The 18607-nt window shown below is 38.9% G+C and overlaps 1 protein-coding gene across 1 annotated transcript; it reads left to right on the plus strand.

Moving 5' to 3' along the window:
• Positions 1 to 2502: 2502 nt before the first annotated feature.
• CCR6 (C-C motif chemokine receptor 6) lies at positions 2503 to 4446 on the plus strand. Its single transcript, XM_074144371.1, has 2 exons — positions 2503 to 2511; positions 3367 to 4446. Exons 1-2 carry the CDS (start codon positions 2503 to 2505, stop codon positions 4444 to 4446), a joined length of 1089 nt encoding a protein of 362 aa, XP_074000472.1.
• The last annotated feature ends 14161 nt before the right edge of the window (positions 4447 to 18607 follow it).

Here is an 18607-nt window from a genome sequence, read left to right on the forward strand (position 1 = left end):
CAGGTCCTAAATCTGATCTCTGCAATTCTGGTTTCAGTTTGAGTCCTTCTCTACCACTCTCGTACAAACCATCCTCAAGAAGCTTTTGCTGGACAGTAGAAGTCGTGTTCTGAATAAATGTGTGGCTGGTGGTCCCTTTGCGAATTCCTGTAGCATTGGGGAGAGCACGAAGCTCTCCCATGATGAGTAGTTGTTGTTCCCTACAGGCTTTCTGCTGAGCTTTTCTGAGGACTCTTCAGTGCTAACTGAAGAGATGTCTTTTCTTAGCCCTCCTTGCAGGCTGTAGGAAACACCCATGCTCCCTTTCTTCTGCCTTCGCTGTGTCTTTTGCCTTCTGTGTGTCCTATACTAATGTTTGAGAGTGGCTTTGGCTAAGTGGAATGAAGAGTGACTGTTTTGTAGAGAACACATGCTGTCAGGCTCTGTTTGTATATTTTAACCATGTATGTCCTAGAAAGGTATGAATGACAGATACCTAGGAAGGTATTTTTCTTGCAACAATGAAATAACAGTTTCTAAAATAATAACCTAGACAGGTACCCCTTCAGTTCTGTCTCACTGAAGCGTTACTGTTCTGTGTAACTGAAGAGTTACTGTAGTTGCAGCCAAGTGCGAAAGGTAACTGAAACACCAAGCAAGGGCGTCTGGCTGGATGGGGTCAGAGGAGGGTAAAGCAGCAGATGGAGACTAGAGTTCCTCAAAGGTGGGCTAGGGCACTATAGCCCCAGGTGAACTGTACAATTTACCTGCTTGCCTTATACATCCTTGCACTTCTGAGAGATGCTTCAAACTTGCTTCAGAAGGTGTTCAAGGGCTTTCAGGCTGTCATATTCTTGCAACTTCTTAAAATCAGCTTTTAAGAGTCAGCAGAGGAAGCTGGAGAGGTGGTTAAAGATTTATTTAAAGGGCAGAAAAGCCAGAGAAGCTGTGATGCTTAAGCAACATCATATATTATGGGTCTTTACTCATCTGCAGCCCTCTGTCAAGAGCCAGCCTCCCCACATGAGTCATAGAGAGTCTCATCCTCATTATGCTTTTGGAGAGTGTTCAGCCCTTTCCCTCCCCCAATTTACCAGTTATATCTGGGCTGCATCTGCCCCACTTTTACAGATTATCTGTCTCTCTCTTTCTTTCAAAATTCAGGTAATTTCCAAACAGGAAGGATTTATTTGTCTAGCCTTAAAGTTGACCCATGCGCAGCTCAACTAACAAAAAGCAGGGAAACTCTAGATGAAGCTGCCATTCACAGACTTAGCAAATATGGGACCTCATGTCATCCAGTCCCTGCAATTGCTGCATTGCTGGTATGTGCCGTTCTCACAGAGCAGCTAATAGAAAGGACTGAACTCATGTAGGGGAATGCCAAGGAACTAAATCTCCTGCCCATGGGTTCCTGTGTGAGGTTAAACAAGTCATTTAACCCCAGCTTTGTGTATGTGGCCACCAACGACATGTTCCCCATTTTATCTATCTGTGTCTTTAGACTCTGTGATCTGATTTGCAGAAGTCTGAGCCTGGCTGCAACGAAAGTCAAGGGACTGAATCCTTTACATAACTGAAGTCCTTCATAAAGCTAAGCACTCTTAAAAGTGATGTTAGGGGGGGACAGGTGTCTCAAACTGAACATCTCAAGTGGATGCTTACTTGTAACAACTCAGTGCTCAGGTTCCTTCCCTGTAAAATTATAGATAATACCTCCTCACCACAGGTTGTTGTGCAAATTAAATAATTACCATTTTAAAAATACTTAGGTATCCCAGTGATAAAGAAAATAAATTATTTTCATAGAGTGCAGTCTATAAGACAAAGATCTGTGCACCGAACAAAGACGAAATCACACTAGTGCTCAGTCTGTTCATGTTTTATGTAATATCCTTTATGCTATAAGAAGCAATTGTCCGGGCACTCTTATTTTACCTCAGCGGTGTAATAAAAAAGGGCAAGTAATGTGATGTTAAAAGTGCTGATGACACACTGATGCCAGAGTGAAAAAAATAAAATAAAAGTGCTGTATTACTGTTACGCAGCATATACTAAGGTACTGTTGGTTATTTGCTCCGCATTTCCTTCAATACACGAATTACAATTGTCACTCAGAATTTCTGAAAGTAAAATCTAATTTACTCTAATTTTTTGTGGTGCAAAGTCAATGTGAAGTAAGAATCACATATTCTCATATATTGTTTATTAACTCTATGAATAAACATTCCATATGTAAGATTGTGTTCTTAATGTTAGTGATACTAACCTTGCTCTTCCCACAACTGCACGTTGGGCTGCAGAGATGTGTGATTTATTGAGATGCTCCTGTGATTGTTGATGTAGTTGAAGCGATGAGATTCTTCTTCGAATAAATGTTTTATTGCCACGTTTTTCTACTTGTTCATATTTCTTGTGCTGGTTTCCCGATCTAATCTGCTTTATTTTTGTTTCAGAAATTCTTGGGAAAGTATTTTGAGGTTCTCAACGTTATTTTTTTTTTCTGAGAAGTGTACTGCCAAAATGAATTTTGTAAGTACTTTGATAAACTATATTAGTACCTCAATAAAGCAATAAATCTGGAAGTCCCAACTCTTTGTGGCTGCTGGTCCAAATGTCCTAATCTCAGGAGTGATTAGCCAAAGAGATGTTTCTGACAGCAGAGTTCACTGCCAAACCACACTGTTTATTGGGTTTGCGCCCTCCTAGTGTAACTACAGGTTTGGTGTCCGTGGTGCAGGTAACTGTGTCTCAGGCTTCTCATCCTGGATTGCCTGTCTAGCTGAATGGAGAGAAGTAATCATTTTGGGGCATGTAGAACATGCTAGAAAGGCTTGTTCCCCTCCCTTGATGGTAAAAGAAACCTAGATCCCTACTTCAAATTCAGACTTTTACTCTTTAGAGTCTTCTGTGATGCCAGACTATGGCCTTTGTGCATAACGTACTTAAAGATGGAAACCTTTGGGCATCCAAAAAGATTATCTATGTGTTCATATTTAAATTAAAATTTTATTAAATTCCCTAGTTAGTTATTACAAGTTTCCTCTGCAGTGTTAAATGCATTTGTAACTGGGGTGTGTGGTTGATGGAAACAGTGTAAAACACGTAGCGTTGGAGGAAAAAACACTGATGTGGACTATCTTGAGATAAGTTTGTTACAGGCTTGAAGCTGAGGGGTGGGAAGGACTGGACAGAAGTGTTACAGTTACAATAAAGAAAACATCACTTCCATTTCAAATCAGCCAGCCATATAATACTTGTATACTAATTTTCAAAAGATTTCCAAAGTATCTCGTATTTGTCTGACTTTGTTATATATCATCTTTCTTCTATATAGAAAGTGGAGATTAACGCCTATGTGTTAACTGGTGATCTTCTTTTTTACAGACAGATCTTTATACCACAGATTATCCATGTAATTCAGACTATGGTTCTCTAATCACAGGACCTTGTTCTAAGTTGGAAGTCAGGAAGTTCACAAAAGCATTTCTGCCAGTTGTGTATTCCTTGATTTGCATTATCGGCCTGGTTGGTAACATCTTCGTAGTGATGACCTTTGCTTTATATGAGAGAACCAAGTCCATGACGGATGTGTACCTCCTCAACATGGCCATAGCAGACATACTGTTTGTTCTCACTCTCCCACTGTGGGCGGTGTATTATGCAGCTGATGAATGGATTTTCGGTGATTTCATTTGCAAAATGACCAGAGGTATCTATGCAATCAACTTCAGCTGTGGAATGCTGCTTTTGGCCTTCATCAGTGTGGACCGGTACATTGCTATCGTACAGGCAACAAAGTCATTTAAACTCAGGGCAAGAACGCTCGCATATAGTAAACTTATTTGTTTGGCTGTGTGGGTGTCATCAATTTTAATCTCTAGTCCCTCTTTTCTATACAATGGAAGTTACGGCTTCACAGATGAAAAAAAAATTTGTGATCAGAGATTTGACAGAATGTCTGAAAGCACAATACTGAAATCAGTGCTGCTGTATCTACAAGTTGGATTTGGATTTTTTATACCTTTCGTATTCATGATTTTTTGCTATACGTTCATTGTCAAATCCTTACAACAAGCTCAGAATTCCAAAAGAAACAAAGCAATCCGTGTCATCATATTAATAGTAGCTGTTTTCCTAGTTTGCCAGGTACCTTATAATATTGTTCTTCTTGTGACAGCCATAAATATGGGCAAGACAGGCAAATCCTGTGACAATGAGAAGATACTAGCCTATGTGAAATACACTACTGAAGCCATAGCATTTTTACACTGTTGCATGAACCCTGTCCTCTATGCATTTATTGGAGTGAAGTTCAGAAGTTATTTCATGAAGATAATGAAGGACCTATGGTGCATGAGATACAAGAAATACAAGAAACGTGGTTCAAGGACAAACTCTGATGTTTATCATTCAAGACAGACTAGTGAAATTCTGACTGACAATGGATCTTCTTTTACTATATAATACAATTTGAACAACTTTATTACTGAAGGACTCTTGTCACCGAGCAACCCAAACCAGTGTCACTGTGCCTGCGACAGCAAGTCCTTTGGGCTTCTCTGCACCTCTAATGGAGATACCATGATCTACAACTTCTTTCAGGAAAAGAATTAGGATAAAAGAATGACACTGTCCAGTGGAAAACTTAAATCTTATTCACCTCTCTTAACACGCAAGCTCTTCTAAAGTGCACTCTCTTAGAATTATGAGGAAAGAGAAGTTTACAGCAGTCCTGCTTGTTTTTTAAGGAAAGATTGCATCTCATCTGTCCCACATCACTGAAATACCCCCAAATTGTTAAGTAAATGAATCAGATTATGTCCAGGCTCATTCTGCTTACATTTATGTTGTTTCTGTTCACTACTTCTACCTGGAAATTCTACTTAAGTGTAGGTCTCCACTGTGCTTTTGTTGCAGACAGATCACACTGTGACAACATTAACGTAAAGACATGGCATTTTGAGCAAAGCATGACAAGGAAAGCAAACAGATAAATGAAGAAACAGACTCAAGGCTGCTGACATTGCTGAGCTTGTGTGTTAGGTCTCATAAATCTTTGCCCAGTTCTACAGTCCACCTGCTTATCAGGAATTGCTTATACCAAGGCTGAAGCTTGTAAAACCCCACAGTGATGTGTCTACTAAAGAGAATATTAGAAAGAAAGAAAAGACTATTAATTAAAGAGAACACTGAAATATCCACAGAAAGGTTTTCTGACATCTTGAGATTATCGTCTGAAAAGAGAATGGAGCTTTGCTCAAGGGATTCTTCTCTTTGTTTGGCACAGGATTCAGGTGCTGGAATCCATCAAAGCTGAAAAACTAATGAACATCTCTTTGTGAAAAGTTGTTTCTAGCTGAAGCTCACACTCCACTTTTTAAATGGCAACAAACTGTACAGAACTGCAATTATTCCAACACTTTTTGTAGGAACTTTATTGGTGACAAAACATGATGCATTTCTTGTTATTTAGCTACCATTAGCAAAGTTTCCTTAGGAACGGATTTACTAGCACAAATATGCATATATGAAATTTACTTTATTAGCTTCAGAAATTATTAAGGACTGTACCTAAAAATAAGACCAGAATCTGACTTAATTCCGCCAGAATTTTTACTGAGTCAGCATTTGATTCACTATAAGAATATTTATAATAAACGCAATTAGTTTTACCCAGCCATGACTTTTCAGCAAATCCTCAGTGGATCTTCAGCTCCTTGAGTGAGCGCCACCACAGTGTAGCAGTCACAGTGGGATGGCGAGGTAGACAGGAGCAGGAGCCAGAGAACAGAGGGGCAGGATGGAGGAGAGAAAAGGAGCAGCGCTGTTTGCAGTCTGCTGAAGTACCTGCCAGTCCTCTGCAGTTCTGTTGCAAGGGGAGTGTAAGCTATGATGGTGTCTGCATTTGCTGTTGTGTGGGATGTTTCACTCCTACAGCGGTGTAAATTAATGCAATTTTCAGCTTGCTGTTTACCTGGGTGGTTTGGGTTTTTTTAAGTTCATGGCTGAAGAGACAGCGGAGCTTGGATCACTATCCGCGTTGTTCAGTAGCAATGCAAAAGGCCAAGGAGAGTGCTGGAGCTGAGGATCCCTTGAGGAAGGGCATTGATATGGCACGATACAAATCTAGTACTGACTTGGCTGGTGCAATCCATCCTTGTTTACAGTGCAGTGTGAGGGTTTTAAATATCAGTGCCAGGTGTGATAAAAATTGCATATATTTATCATGACTGAATAGTAACTTAGGCAAGAATAGGATACAAACTTATGTAAATGCAGATGCATGCATTTGCTGTATATAGCACTGATGATTTTCTGGAAGAGAATTCAACAAATAAAAAATGTAACTGAAATGGAAAAAATCCCCTCAGATCTAAGAATTTCTTGCTATATGTATTGCCTTGAAACATGCCCTTATTTAGTGCAAAATTTCTTGTATCTGAGCGACATGGCATCTCTCCCTCAGAGGCTGTGTGAGGGAGCGTGCCCTGGGAGTGCGAAGTCCACAACTGAAGCCCACCAAAGACCATGGCGGCTCTCGAGCAGAGCCCCGCAAGGCTTGAAGAAAGCAATACTCCCTCCCTCCTGCCGGCCCTGCTGCCACACCTGCCTTGGCCTTCAGCCACTGAACAACCCAGACATTGCCCCAGTGGCCATCAGGGTAGGGTTGGGGATCAAGGTGGTGGCCAAGGGGCAGTTGCTGACCCTGTCACTGTCACTGTCCTGCCAGAGGGGACTCACTGACAGACCCCGGGCAGAGAGGGAGGGCCCCAGGGCAGGACAAGGCGTGATAAAATGATTCCTGGCTGAAGGGACATCCTCCCTCGGGGGTGAGGGAGAAGGGGAAAGAGGGCAAAGCGGGGTCCTGCAGGCCAGGGCCTTCCCCAGGGAGAGGGGCCTGGTGGGCTGCCTCACGGGTCACCAGCCCCTGTAACCATGAGGGACCCTGGCGAGTTGGAAATGGTGGTGGAGGGACATCTGCCTCCAGGCTGCTGTCTTGTGGGAGGAAAAATCGCTCACTGGAAATGCCGTTGAAAAGTAGAAAATGTACCCAGCTGTTCTTGTGGGCGAGAAGTGTTGCTAGGGAAGGAGAACATGGTGCACATGTGGGACTAAAATGGTGCTTGGGGTATGAATTATGCTAATGATGAGGCCTTCCCAAAAACCCCACTTGAGGTATAGCCAAAATCTCAATTGTTGTGAATGGTCGCCCTGCCTCTGGGAGAAACAGGAGCGAGGGGTAGGATAGGCTCTCAAGGGGCCACTTTTTGTTTGTTTATTTGTTTTTATAAAGGTCCTTGTTTCATGCCTTATTTAAAGAGAGAAGGTTACATACTGTGTTGCGTCACGTTGCATACACAGAAGATGTGGCTGATAAGCTTTGAGAAGATAACTCATATCTTCCTCCAACTTGGGGCTGGGGCAGACTTGTATTGGCTGCATGCACAAGGTCACTGCTTGTTAGTGGGTTCCATTCTGCTTTTGGTGGCTCCATGGCCGCCCTGCTTGGCACTTCTCATTCAAGCAGTTCGGAAGGAGATGAGTCATCAATGCACAGCATTAAATAAAGGCATAATATCTCAGTGAAGACAACCTAAAGCTAAATCCATTTTTTGAAACATAAAGTCTTGAAAAAGGACCTAACATTAATTGTCTCCCCATGTAAAGTGGCAGCTTTCTTCCCATGGTATTTAAATTTCCTTTGTTATTTTTTCTATTTAGATATTAATTTTCTTAAAAGAGTGAACACTATAAGCTGGTGTACTTTCAAGAGAAGCACAGTAGACAGGGGAGATCCAAGTTGTTTGGGCCTTGCTACTAGCAAGGAAAGGCAGAAGAAAGAAAATGAAAATTATATGATAACTGTTGGAGACACGTGGAAACTGAAGAGAAATGGGAAAAAAAGTCTAGAGAGGAACATTTTTGTGATGGAAGGTTATTGATAATTATTATGTACATAACAGGTATGACTGATTTTATTATATAGATCAAACTCTGCTTTGGATCTTTGTAGGGCAATCTTGTTGACTAGACTTGTAAAAATTTGGAGTGGGTGGAGGGGTGCTACAAAAGTAGCAAGAAGATGGTACTTGATGCTTTCTGAATTTGAATTGAATTGGAAAAAAATAGCTTTAGATTAAATGAAAATGATAAGGTTTTGAAAATGTCAAAACAGTTTGTCTCATAAAACATCTACAATGTTGTGACATTTCTGGTTAGTTTTCAGATACTATAAAAAAAGCCAAGGAAATGGTTTCACAAAACCACTAAAAGAGGCCCATAATCTGCTTTTTTAGGTTGCTGCCAAGCAATTGGGGTATTCCCTCCAACCACCTCCTCTGGTAGGAGATACCACCTCCTACCACCCCCTGGGGGTTAGGAGCTCATACTCTCTTTGAAGCAATCCATGCAAAGTAAGCTCCAAAAATAAAAATCAAAAACAGGACAATGCTTCACCCTTAAATTTACTACACCAGTAGCTCTTACTTCTCTTCTGGGTGTTGTAGTTGCAGGTCCTCCAGGGTGAAGAGGGAATTAAATGACATCTCCTCTACTGTGGGTGAATGACATGAGACCTGGTGGTATTGATGTGACCACTAAGCAAGGAATTGTTCTCTGGGCAGCTTTCAGCATAGTTAAGTTCCTTTTATGACAAGTTCCTTAAAACAAATTCTCCATTTTTGTTTGAATGGACTCCATTATCTAACCTAAGTTGAAAAGTGTCTGGGTTTTATTTAGTCAAGAAAGCAAAATCTATTAATTAAAAAGTTATTTTGATGGTGAAAGTTCTTATCTATCCAGTTAGGATCCCTTTCCCTACAAACAGAAAAACCTGTTGCTTGTACAATTTTCTAACTGATATCCATAGTCACTTTTCTTTGAATTGATGGCATTATGCAACCCAACTGTATATCTTGATGCACCATTCATATATTTAATGAAATTATCATCTTCCATTTATTTTCATTGCCTTTTTATTAGAAATACATACTGAATTACTGCATTATAAATTTGATTTATATACATAAAGCCAAACTAAACCAGTTGAATTAATATTCTTCTATCAAAACTTTTTCAAGATCTTATTCAGTTTTAGTATAGCTTTTTCATTCCTAGACATTCATTTTAGTTAATAGAAATTAAAGTAATAATATATATTTAATCTGTAGTAACTGGAATTTATTTATAAACTGGTGATTCACTGACGATTAGGGGAAGTAGAGAACACTCAGCTCCTTCCTTAAGAAACAATGGCTGAACACTGAAGTAAGAGCTTTTCTTCAAAACATAAAATACCTGTGATCTTGATTTACATCAACCATGGACAATTCTGATGTTTCAGTACAAAACATGGTATTCCTCTTTGTGAAGAATTTGTGCTTAGTCCTATCTGGTGGTTAAGAATTATAATGGAAAAAAGCTATTTAACTAGCAGAAAATTAGTGATTTTTTTTTTCCTCCTTCTTAGGCTGGATTGAATCATCCAGCTATGCTTTTGTTGTAATTTCTGGTCCCATTTGTGAAAAACTTTTACATAGATATGGAGACATTTACATAGATATGGAGCCATTTACATAGATATGGAACTCTACTTGCTATCCTTGATTTTCTTTGCTCATCTTTTGCTAGTATTTGGTTTTTAACCTATGAATTCCTGGTAAGTATCAGATCAAGTTTTACTCCTAATGCATGTAATTTCTTATTATTTTTTGCTATTATCAAGTATGTTTTAATAGAAACAATTTCCAGGTACTGTATTCCATTACAAAAATACAGAATGGAAGATAACAAGGAATACGAAGATACAGAAAATGTACTGTTTGTTAGAATGCATAATTATGTGTATTTATGGCAGATATATGGCTTGATTTCTAAGAGACACCCATTTATGAAAGTTAAAATAGTCTTATTAATGTGTCCTAAGTGAATTATAATGTATTGTAATCACCTGTCTCATAAAATTTTCATAGAAAAATATAATCACCTTTCTATATATTTTTCTGATTCTGATTCAGAACAGATTCAGCTCATAATAACAGTGGTAAAAATAGTAGTTTTCAGACTTTTTCCAGTTTATGGTATTTTCAGACCAATGAATATATATGTTTGTTTCACACATAAGCAACTGCTAGTAATAAAAGACAGTATCAGCAGGGATGCAAACAGTTAAAACAGAGATGGAAGAACCTCGTGTACCTTTTACATTGTAGTTAATTTGGAATGAACACAGTGTTTGTTAATGAAAGTATTATGTAGTCTGGATTTTTGTAAAACCAGGATTTTTTAAAATAGACTTATCAATGCAGAAAACATTTTCTGCTTTGTCTTCATTAACCTTTCTTGTTCATGTCTTAGGCTGCACGCTGCTGGATTCATTACAAAATATTTCTAGCTGCTGTTGCTCTCAACAGTTTTCTTTCCTCTCAATTTTTCTATAAATACCTGTCACTTTAACATATGTTTTTGAAATCATGGTTTTAAGATGGCTTTATTGCTCTTACCAGAGGACTAAATTCCTTTCAACTCTTTCTGGTATTTGTATTTATTTCTGTTAGGGTACAAATTATTGTTTTCTGGTAATGGTACAACACTGCAGAAACATGCTAACTTGCATAAAATTGTTACTAAGATTGCAAAATATTGGACGAAACCCCTCAATGACAGCTATTTCCACTCACTTGATTTTTGTGTGAAATATTATCTAAAAATCCTTGCTTATTTGAACCTGTGAAGCTACATTTAAAATATTCATGTTCAGATTATCCTAAACTGACTTCCTATTTCTTAAATCTCTATAGATTTGAGGCCCAAAAATATGCTATTAATCACTTAGTTTAGCCTTATAATATAATAATATGACTGTATATTATGACTAGATGATGAATAAAATATGTGCGTTATAAGCTTTACCTTGTTGCTTTCCCCAATCTTAAGGTTTGTGGCTGAACTGAAATTGCATGAGATTGTTGCCTATTCTTTCCATGAGTTCACCCCTTCCTTAAGGGTTATTGCTGCTTCTTGTCAGTGAAGGAGTAAGAAACTGAAGAACCTCATTTTCTGTGAAAATAGAGTAATTTTCCTCCTTTCAATCTTTAAGTGTTTTTATCTGATCTTAATAGGTTCGATAATGGTAAGCTTTCATTTTACCACAAAACGTTCACTGGCAACTGGGATTGTGATGTCTGGAGGAGCAACAGCTGCTCTTGTGCAGAATCAGGTGCAGCTATGCCTCATTGAGGTCTCAATAATTATGAAGGACCAGGCTGTGTCCTTATTGTGCAATTCCAATAACAAGTGTTTTTGCTGGTTTTCTTTACAAAACTCTCAAAATTATGTAGCTCTTCTGGAATTTTTTAAAATTTGGGATTTAATTTATCACTTCTCATCTTTTTTACATTATGAAGGCATCAAGTTCTTAAACCATTGCTACATTCTGTAAGGGCATTCATGGACAAATATTTCCTGGCAAAACAACTCTGCAAGAAAGTTCTTGCCCTGACTGTTTTCTTACAAGTGTCACATTCTCAGGTAAGACTTTGTACCTGACTCAGAGTTCTGCTCACATCTTTTAGCAGTATTTTATTCACATGTACGCACTGGGCTTTCAGCTTATTAAAAGTTATCATGACTCAGCTGAGCAACACCAGTGACCTCTCAAAGGGAGGTAACTTTTTAAACCTCAGCAACTATCAAGCTATGCCCCAAAGTAAACCCAGAAAATAGTGCAAAATGTAGAAAAAGAAAAATGTTAACAGCTGGAACAAATCCAGAAATTTATTCTCAGTTCTGCACCTTGTCTTTAATTTCTGTAGAAAACTAGTTGAATCATTTTTGTGGATTTTCAAAACTCAGTGGTAGCGGTGCATTACTGTCTTGCATCAAGAGGTGCTGGTTTGTTATGGTCTCGGTAAGAAAGGCACTCAGACTCTGTGAGGTTAAAATTTAGCATTTAAAATGCTATTTTATTAGAGCTAACACAATAAGGAGAGAAGAACATAGAAATAAAATAAGGAATCCCCAGTTGCACATGCTAACAGATCTTTGGAAAATAACACCACATTATTTATTGTAAAAGCGTCTATTTGGTATATTTACAGATGAAAACTGTGTATGACTCAAACATTTCAATAGATAATGCAACATACATTATGGCACACATTTATTCTTCTTGGCGGAGTGGGCTGGAATAGACGGTCTCCAGAGGTCTCAATGATCAAACAACCATCTGCTCTATGACTCTGCTGACTGAAATAAGCAGGTTGCTCAGCTATCTTCTCTCTGGAAAACCATGTAATATGGAGAACCCCAACTGTCTATATGTTAATCAGGCATCAAATTTTTCTTAGTAAGTCAGATCCTTCGTAAGATAGTGTTTATTTCTAATGCCTGGTGTTGTGTTGGCATCTGGATGTCTGTTGGTTTTACTGTGTGTAACTACAAATTTAGACGAGTCTTCTCTGCAGTGTACTACTTTTATACTGTTGCAATTCTGAAAACTTGTATTAACAGATTGTCATAGGTACTGATTCACAGTCACTTTGTCACTATCTCACTTAGAAGATTATTGAAATTAAAGGGGCTTTGTCCACTAAATTCAATCCATGCTCAGTCTGTAAAAGTTACTTACTGCTCTATATCTGTATATTTTCAATTCACAAAGTTGTATAACTTAATGATATAGTTCCACAAGGAGGGAAAATAGATATGTATAGTGCCACATGAACTGCATTTCTCTTGTCTGAAACTTCTCTCTCTGGCTTCCCAGTTGATTGCATTACGGAAGAATACTGAAGGACAATTTCATTTTAGAAATTTTGCATTTCAGAGTCTGGCAGCCAGAGCAATTTGTAATATTCACTAAGAGTGAAAATGCTCAAGAGATTCACAAAATCCAAGTTACAGACATTCTTAGAGCTTTGTAAAGGCCCTCACACCAAACTGCGAACCCAACAGCTATTTGAAGGGTTTTATCTGGACACTGTGGTTGTAAACAGCCTGTGAGGTTTCTGTCACTGCCTTTGATCACCTGAAAAAAAACGGTATTTACTGTTAGGGCTGTAACCCAGGTTTTTAGGAAACTTTCTTGATTCCAGCTTCTCTGCTGATGCCTGCCCCACAAGAGAACTTTTGGGAATGCAGTTTTCATAAATGGATATTCCTCAAAATTTGCTTCCTCCTACAAAGGCAGCTAACATGCCTAAGACATGCGCAAACTTGGATACTCCAGAGTGCCTGATAAAGTCTCGAGTATCTCCAGTAGGTAACTGGAGCGTACAGGAATCTTGTTAGATGTGGACTAGTTCATATCCTTCTTGCCTCAGAATTGAAGCCAAAACATCCCAGAGGACTGAAAGGATAACAAAAGCTGCCACGTGACATTGCAGGATATGGGTTCTGACAGCTACAAACATACTGGGTAATGTTTTTACTCTATGTTTGAATATGACTCTTCGCATGGACCTTAATATCCCATAGAACCAGGCATCAGAAAAATCTCCTGGGGAAAATGCTAAAAGGAAACATCAGCTGTTGCAGGATCTGACATCAGCTGAGACACACTCATATTTACAGGGTTCTGGTTGCAGAGAGGTTTATGGTCCCAGATTCCCAGGTAGTGACCGCCACTATCGGATGCATCGTGTTTGGGTGGGGAAGCTTATCTGGAAGAATTGTGCATGAAAGGAACTTACAGTGAGATTTTAAAATATCCTTAGTTAATGAAGAGCCAAAGGCCCAGCTGTCAAAATCACACTGCCCATGGACTTCTGTCTTGCAAAGAAATAGGAGTTAGTGGTAACTGGCAGAAAGTCAGTTTTTTTGGTGTAACCTGTATCCACATTTTTGCTGTTACAGTATGTTATAGCCAGTGTAGCTCTATTGGAAAATTTCCCCACTCCTGGATTTGGCTCAAGGTGGGCTTATAATTCCAGCTGGAAAAGTGGATGTCACGGTATAAATTGACTGAGCCAATTCTGTGGTATCACCTAGTTCAGAAATACAGCAGTGCTCCAATTCAAAAACTGTCTGCAAATCATTGTTACTATCTTCTTGACCCAATTTTGGAGGCTTGGGTGTATTTAGAAACTGTTTGGGCTTTTGATCAGTCTGAATTTATTTGCCAGTAACGTATAAACAAAAGCCACTGCTCAAATGAATTTTTGAAATTTCATACTTATATCATGACATTTTGTGAGGCACTGATACTGCACTGAGAGTCCCTCAAGTTTACTTCAGTTATCATATGTTTCTTTTAGGTGTAAAATTATTTTGGTTGTAACACTTTTTAAAATCACCTGTGTGCTTGTTTTAGTTTGTTTGCTCACTCAGAATAGAGTAAAGGTTTCCCTCTAGTGGTTAAGACCCGGACAAATTGTCTAAAAGTGTGATGCAGGATCTGTACTACCTAGTTTTTTGTCCATTTTACATCGAAAGAATGCACAGGAATGTCAGACCTTAAATAAATGTTATTACTTTGTAGATGTAATCAAAGCTTCTTTGAAGCCAGGATGAACAGAGACATATTACAGAGCCATCATACAGTTTACATTTTTTTCCCCAAACTGTGCCTTTTTTCATTGCTGTGGGCTCGAGTTGTCTTTGTGTAATAGAGAATATGTACTTGTTTATATCAGTACAGATTACCAATTACTCGAGCTTTCTCTCTCGTGGCGGGGCAGGGAGGAGTATTCTCCAGATAAGAGAAATCTTTTTTTTGCTTTGTGGCAGATACCAGTGTCTGCAGAGAATTAAACTCTGGCCCTTTATTACTCTACCTGCAAACTTCTGTTCTTCTAAGACACGTCAACAGATAATACAAGGGACATGTCCATTTCATAACTTCAGGCTCATTTGCTGGGAGCTATGGAGCTATTCGGTGAATTCCTCTTCTGTCTAGGGATTAATTTACAGAAATGAACAACAGGAGAGGAAGTTTGAAATCCATTCTCAAGTTGCTTTTGATTGCTATTCTGTTTTGGGGTTAAAGTATAGAGAGTTGCCCAGGCCTACTTGTTTTGTCTTAAGGAGGTACTGTTTTTGTTGCACTTGCCAGAAGGTAAATTAGGTTCCACCCAGAAAATTCCAAATATCCTTTAGTGCCAGGGATTAAGCAGAACTATTGAAAAAGATTGAGTTGACCTTGTAGCAGTCCGTTGGAGAGGCAAATGTCTTTATATGTAGAGCTTTCCCTCCAGATTTAGTTGTTCTGATTTGATAGTTCTGACAGCTTCCTCATAAACTCTGTGTAACCAAGTGTATTTATGTGTATATTTGTATATGTATTTGTATATTATTTATACATGTATTTATATATTATGTATATATTTATTCACTTATGTATGTTTGTGAACTTTCAAGTCTCACTTTCATCCAACTGTTACCTTCCTTGAAATGTTTGTCAGAGGTCTTTGTGTCCTAAGCATTCCCTCTGCATCGTATCTGTCTGCTTCCCAAGCCTTTGGGATCACTTCCTCTGCCTGGCAGCCCCTGCCTAACTGAACAGCAGGGTAGACTTCAGGTGGTTTTGGACTGAGCTTTGCACTCATTGTCTTTTCTTCTTGAATATGAATGTTTTTGGATAAGAGAGGACTTCCAGCATGTCACCATGTTGGTCCCATGGATGCTGAGGATGTGGCAGCTCAGTCAGAGCCCCACTGTGGGACAGATCTTTGGTATTGGAGGCTTGGATTGGAAATAGGCAGTGAGAGAAATGTAGCATATGTATAACACAAGATCATAAAAAAAACCTGTAGGATACTTTTGCATTTCCAGAGAAATCTTTATCAGGACATGCTGACCAGTCTTGTTTAGCTTCATATAATTTATGAGTTCCTTCCACATTTGCTTTTCATTCCAGCCTAGTCTTTTTGTTGAGGCAGGTGAAAGGCACTGAAATACAGCTGGCTTTCACCTAGTTGACAGGGTGAAGCTATGTGATGTGTTCACAGGCAATAGGTTTCCTCCTTGGTTCAGCTTCTGCTGCCTATAGCTGTATTTTTTCAAGTGTTTATTTCAGTGTGGCTGAGAAAAAATCAACAGGAAGGGCAATAAACTGTATAATGCAGATAAGTGTGAGGAGGGGGGAGAAGAGGTGAGTACACAGAAAGAAACTTGGAAAAAAAGACTGAAGTTGAACAATAAAATTTCCTTATTGGAAAGAGTTCTTTCTGGAACTATGTTGATTTGTTTTGTTACATATAGGATTCTAGCTTTAGCTGCATGAAACAGAAAACACAACCTCATCCCTTCCTCCAAACCTCTTATCTGCCAAAACTTAAGGGAGAGAACCGGGTCTAAGTAATATCCGTTCCCCAGTCACAGGTCTCTTCTCTGATATTTTGCCATTTTTTCCTTTAATTTGTTTATCCTTTCCATTCTCTTGTGTTGCTGTTTGTTTCTTATTTTACATCTCTCTAGTGCTACCTGAGTTGGTCTTGCAGTAGTCAGGAGAAGAAACCTAGGAATCTGTAATGTAAAAGGAGCTGATGGCTAAATGGATATTCTTTCTTCAGTGACTTTCACTCTGTTCCAGCAGTGTGGAGCACTCAGGAACAAACCAAACAAGGCAGCTGTTTCAGTGCTTCTTTCTTTCCTTATCTGATTTATCTTCCATTCCCTCTTCTTGCCCTAAATTCTGTCAGGAGCAGTGAGCAGGGAAGCAGGGGTTACCACTTTGGGTTGGCTGGAAAAGCTGCCAGCCACGTGGCACTGGTGGCCCTTTCTAGTCTGTTGTTTCATGCTCAGACTTGCAGAGGTTCTGCTGTGTAATTCCCATCTGTTTAATATCCCAGAGCATCTAAAGAAAAACAAGAGACAGGAATTATTAAGACGCCTTTGAGTTGCATTTTCAGAATGTTGATTATATTTAACTTTAACAAGTAGTTAAACCATCCTACATTTAATAGAGGTCTCCTTCTATATCACATAGTGTACAAATGAAAAATTAAAAAAAAAATCAAATAATTGATTCCAAAGTTTTCAACTGTGACAATAATTCTGCTATAGTGAAACTTGAATAAACAATACATAAGGCAACAGAAATCTCTCCTGGGGCTTCTTTACAGAGGCGAAGATAAATTATATGCAATTCAAGCAGCCCAGAGTATCCTAAATGGTAGATAATAAATAACCTGTGCTTAAATGAGAGTAACTCACATCACCAAGATTATTAGACTGAACTGTGGATACTGTTACTAAGTTGCTAGTAGTGTACACACAAAACTAGTAGACAAATCACACCAACAAGTTACTGATTCAGGAAGAGCAAACCCTCACCTTATGCTGTTGCAGCTAGGTCCTGGGGGAAGTCATGACCCCGGTATGAAACTGCATATCCAAAAAAATAGGAGCAAGTACCAAACAGCTGAGTACTGAGGTCGCACTACTGCTACATGCCTCCATGCTGTAGTGCAGGCTGTTTGGGACAAGTGGCTGCCTGCGCTGCCAGCACCTGAGTGAAAAGGAGAGATTTTTTTTAAAAAAGAAAGAAAAATTAGTCTTGGCTTTTAAATACTCCCGCTTACTAGTTAGGCAGCTGGCAGCATCTTGGCAGGAGGAGACTTAGCATCCACTTGGAGAAAGAATGGAAAAGGCTAGAAATGCCAATGTTAAGTTACGCAGACTTTGCAGGAAATTACTGCCATGGCAGAGGCAGCAGGCTGGGGCTCAGCCAAGCCCCTCGCAGCTGGGGGTGAGGAGCAGCGTTGCTCCTCCATGCAGGAAGAGCTCCAAAGCTGCTCCTCTTGACTTCGGTGGCATGAACAATGTTCCAAGAGCACATATTGAGATGTGCAGAATTGGCCATAGATTAGAAATAATTTGGCACTGACTGATCAGTGACCACAGTAATGAGTTTTATCAGTCATCAAATAGTAGCTTTCAAATGCTACTAGCTAGTCATTGTGGTCATATGGAATAAGTAACAACTTAATGCAAATAAATAGCTATGTTCCTTGCCTTAAATAAATTTATGATTGTCTGTTAAATCATCAAACATTTATATATTGCATAAGAAGAATAAATTTCAAAGTATAATAAAACATAAGATAATATAAACATATCCAACCCCATTACTAGCTTAAAAAACGTGATCACCGAATGCACCTTCTAAATTTACTTCTCAGCACATTTCTTACAGCAAAAGACTTGAAGATTATATTTAACTTCAGTAAACCATCCCATTTTATGGATGATGCCTTTGTGGGTAGAAGATGGTAATCTGTACATAATAACGAGAAGGGGTGAGAAAGCATATTAAGTATGATAGTAAGTTCTACACTTTTATATTTGGAAGAAAAAGTCTTGGCAATGCATTAAAAAGCTAAGTATTGCTGGAAACTACCTGGAAACATTCTGTTTAACTTGATACCAGTCTTGCATTTCTTTTGAATCACTCCAAGGTGTGAAAAGTTAGATCTTGCTCTGATATTACTGACAGCTCTGTTTTCCCTGATAAAATTCCTTGGCTGGCTAAGTCTTTTTTGAAATTATTCAGTATTTTTAAAAGAAAAAACTTAAGGATTTTTTTTTGTGTTGAATGATTGGACCAACGTCGACTGTCAGCTGAACATGAGCCAGCAGTGTGCCCAGGTGGCCAAGAAGGCCAACAGCATCCTGGCCTGTATCA

The sequence above is a fragment of the Numenius arquata genome, chromosome 2 (genome assembly GCF_964106895.1).
Source record: "Numenius arquata chromosome 2, bNumArq3.hap1.1, whole genome shotgun sequence".
Classification (NCBI taxonomy): Eukaryota; Metazoa; Chordata; class Aves; order Charadriiformes; family Scolopacidae; genus Numenius; species Numenius arquata.